This window comes from Oncorhynchus masou, chromosome 29 (genome assembly GCF_036934945.1).
Source record: "Oncorhynchus masou masou isolate Uvic2021 chromosome 29, UVic_Omas_1.1, whole genome shotgun sequence".
Classification (NCBI taxonomy): domain Eukaryota; kingdom Metazoa; phylum Chordata; class Actinopteri; order Salmoniformes; family Salmonidae; genus Oncorhynchus; species Oncorhynchus masou.
This window is the reverse complement of record NC_088240.1, coordinates 98024481-98028476: the sequence shown is the minus strand read 5'-3', so window position 1 is coordinate 98028476 and position 3996 is coordinate 98024481. Positions and strand designations below refer to the sequence as shown.

The window sequence follows — 3996 nt, the reverse complement described above, 5'->3', positions numbered from 1 at the left end:
TAATCTACTCTGGAATCTTCCCATATCTGCAACAATATACATTTTATATTTGATTTGTTGTTTCAATCAACAAACCCTGAATGACAAAACAAACATATGCATTGGCAACAAACCAATGGTGCTCCAGTCCTCCACCGACTCTGCCAAATCCTGTGTGGTCTGTCCTGGAGGCAGAAAGCACCAGGGTTAGTTATGGTACAACTCAGTCCAGTGTTAGAACCAGGGTTAGAACCAGGGTTAGTTATGGTACAACTCAGTCCAGTGTTAGAACCAGGGTTAGAACCAGGGTTAGTTATGGTACAACTCAGTCCAGGGTTAGAACCAGGGTTAGTTATGGTACAACTCAGTCCAGTGTTAGAACCAGGGTTAGAACCAGGGTTAGTTATGGTACAACTCAGTCCAGGGTTAATTATGGTACAACTCAGTCCAGTGTTAGAACCAGGGTAAGTTATGGTACAACTCAGTCCAGTGTTAGAACCAGGGTTAGTTATGGTCCAACTCAGTCCAGTGTTAGAACCAGGGTTAGTTATGGTCCAACTCAGTCCAGTGTTAGAACCAGGGTTAGTTATGGTCCAACTCAGTCCAGTGTTAGAACCAGGGTTAGAACCAGGGTTAGTTATGGTACAACTCAGTCCAGTGTTAGAACCAGGGTTAGAACCAGGGTTAGTTATGGTACAACTCAGTCCAGTGTTAGAACCAGGGTTAGTTATGGTACAACTCAGTCCAGTGTTAGAACCAGGGTTAGTTATGGTACAACTCAGTCCAGTGTTAGAACCAGGGTTAGTTATGGTACAACTCAGTCCAGTGTTAGAACCAGGGTTAGAACCAGGGTTAGTTATGGTACAACTCAGTCCAGTGTTAGAACCAGGGTTAGTTATGGTACAACTCAGTCCAGTGTTAGAACCAGGGTTAGTGTGGGTATAACTCACACCAGGGTTAGTGTGGGTATAACTCACACCAGGGTTAGTGTGGGTATAACTCACACCAGGGTTAGTGTGGGTATAACTCACACCAGGGTTAGTGTGGGTATAACTCACACCAGGGTTAGTGTGGGTATAACTCACACCAGGGTTAGTGTGGGTATAACTCACACCAGGGTTAGTGTGGGTATAACTCACACCAGGGTTAGTTAGGCTATAACTCACTCCAGGGTTAGTTAGGGTATAACTTGTTCCAGGGTTAGCTAGGGTTTAAATCCCACCAGGGTTAGTTTGGGTATAACTTGTTCCAGGGTTAGTTTGGGTATAACTTGTTCCAGGGTTAGTTAGGGTATAAATCCCACCAGGGTTAGTTAGGGTATACATCCCACCAGGGTTAGTTAGGGTATAAATCCCACCAGGGTTAGTTTGGGTATAACTTGTTCCCGGGTTAGTTAGGGTTTAAATCCCACCAGGCTTAGTTCGGGTATAACTTGTTCCCGGGTTAGTTAGGGTTTAAATCCCACCAGGGTTAGTTAGGGTTTAAATCCCACCAGGGTTAGTTAGGGTATAAATCCCACCAGGGTTAGTTAGGGTATAAATCCCACCAGGGTTAGTTAGGGTATAAATCCCACCAGGGTTAGTTAGGGTATAAATCCCACCAGGGTTAGTTAGGGTATAAATCCCACCAGGGTTAGTTAGGGTTTAAATCCCACCAGGGTTAGTTAGGGTATAAATCCCACCAGGGTTAGTTAGGGTTTAAATCCCACCAGGGTTAGTTAGGGTTTAAATCCCACCAGGGTTAGTTAGGGTTTAAATCCCACCAGGGTTAGTTAGGGTATAAATCCCACCAGGATTAGTTAGGGTTTAAATCCCACCAGGGTTAGTTAGGGTTTAAATCCCACCAGGGTTAGTTAGGGTTTAAATCCCACCAGGGTTAGTTAGGGTATAACTTGTTCCAGGGTTAGTTAGGGTTTAAATCCCACCAGGGTTAGTTAGGGTTTAAATCCCACCAGGGTTAGTTAGGGTATAACTTGTTCCAGGGTTAGTTAGGGTTTAAATCCCACCAGGGTTAGTTAGGGTATAAATCCCACCAGGGTTAGTTAGGGTTTAAATCCCACCAGGGTTAGTTTGGGTATAACTTGTTCCCGGGTTAGTTAGGGTTTAAATCCCACCAGGGTTAGTTAGGGTATAAATCCCACCAGGGTTAGTTAGGGTTTAAATCCCACCAGGGTTAGTTAGGGTTTAAATCCCACCAGGGTTAGTTAGGGTTTAAATCCCACCAGGGTTAGTTAGGGTTTAAATCCCACCAGGGTTAGTTAGGGTATAAATCCCACCAGGGTTAGTTAGGGTTTAAATCCCACCAGGGTTAGTTTGGGTATAACTTGTTCCCGGGTTAGTTAGGGTTTAAATCCCACCAGGGTTAGTTTGGGTATAACTTGTTCCCGGGTTAGTTAGGGTTTAAATCCCACCAGGGTTAGTTAGGGTATACATCCCACCAGGGTTAGTTTGGGTATAACTTGTTCCAGGGTTAGTTAGGGTTTAAATCCCACCAGGGTTAGTTAGGGTTTAAATCCCACCAGGGTTAGTTTGGGTATAAATCACTCGTCTAGAGCAGACTAGGAGCAGGCATCACTCGGCAGAGAATCATGGTTCTTTGGAAATTGGTTCTGTAAGGCTTTATGATCCATACAAATGCACGTGTGCGTCCGCATGTGTCCCTTTCCGTTTACAATGAGAACTTATGTTTTGCGAATAGGCGCCCATGACTATTATGCGTTTATTACTGGTTCTCGGATGTTTTCAGTGCTTTCAGCAAGGAGGTTTTACTCTCCTTTTGTTTTCTAAATCATTTGCAGTACAAGGGGATGATGATGATCATTTCAAAGTGGCGACCGATTTGAAAAGTATCAAAGCGTATTGTTATGCGTTCACCGGGGTGGTCTCTCCTTGCATTCATTGTTTAGTATCCTACCGCGCACTGCGCGCAGTCAAATGAAACGGCAGCATAAGCACTTTTACTTGATTTAGTGGATTGAGAGCTGGAAGGAAGCTCACTTTGGCACCGTGAACAGGTGTTCATCTGAAATCACAAAACTTGGCCACCACACCGTTCTTGCGCTCAGTCTTAGTGATAGTCGGGGTGCAGTCAGGACGCACTGTAAAGAACCGAACAGGGACCACTGCGATAAACACATGAATTCTGTAGGACGGACCTGACATAATGGGGAAATATAAGATATCATTTAAACAGGTATGATGGAAATGACCAATGATGGTTTAGAAAACTCTGTGATATTACAATGTAGGATGTTCAAGAGAGAATACCCGGGTTATGATGGATTGTTCTGGCATGCTCCCCGCTATATTTACTGTGGGAGACTTGTCGTTATCGCCTCATATGTTTCACGTTTCATTTTATGTGACAATATTTTGTAGAATTGTACCATTTATCTGTTGTTTCGTTCATTTTCAAAGATGTTCTGTGTCCTCTCCATCGTCTGTGGTTCGGATATCTGCTCGGGGTATGTTTATGACCGCCCTGAAAGGTCTGTAGAGGACGCTGCTTCTTCAAGGACAGACAGTAAGCAAGATTGGACAACTGTTTTGCATAAAATATAGATATTTTGGGGGACTTCCATCTCTCCCTTTCTCTATATCTCTCTCTCTCTGACAATAGTTGATGGGTATTATTTGTGTCTATTACTGTATTGAAATTGTTAATTTAAAAATAAATGTTTGTATAATGACATATTGGGACAAGGTGTTCTGCACTAACATTGTGCATGGTATACTACAAGCACATCGGAATCATTTTCTCTGTAATTTAGTTACCAAAATAAGCTTTACAGTATATTTTGAAAAAGCCTTTATGTATTCTGGCTGTAAATGTATATAAAGCCAACTTTCCTTTTGCCATTTTAAACAAGTCAGACAGAAAACTGTCTTTGATTCCAGAGGCATTAAACTAAATCCTAAACTGACTTAGGGACAAAGTAATCAATCACTCAACAGTCTGTAGACTTAACATGGAATCCATTTACCATCTAAATGATCTTTAAACATGAGTAACATACAT

At 42.6% G+C, this 3996-nt stretch overlaps 1 protein-coding gene across 1 annotated transcript in view; it reads left to right on the top strand.

Moving 5' to 3' along the window:
- The first annotated feature begins 2904 nt into the window (after window positions 1-2904).
- The window catches only part of enpp2 (ectonucleotide pyrophosphatase/phosphodiesterase 2), a 61914-nt gene continuing 60822 nt past the window's right edge, over window positions 2905-3996 (top strand). The window contains 2 exon segments of the mRNA XM_064946935.1: window positions 2905-3171; window positions 3396-3501. Coding sequence (XP_064803007.1) covers window positions 3142-3171; window positions 3396-3501 — 136 coding nt within the window. The 5' untranslated portion in view covers window positions 2905-3141.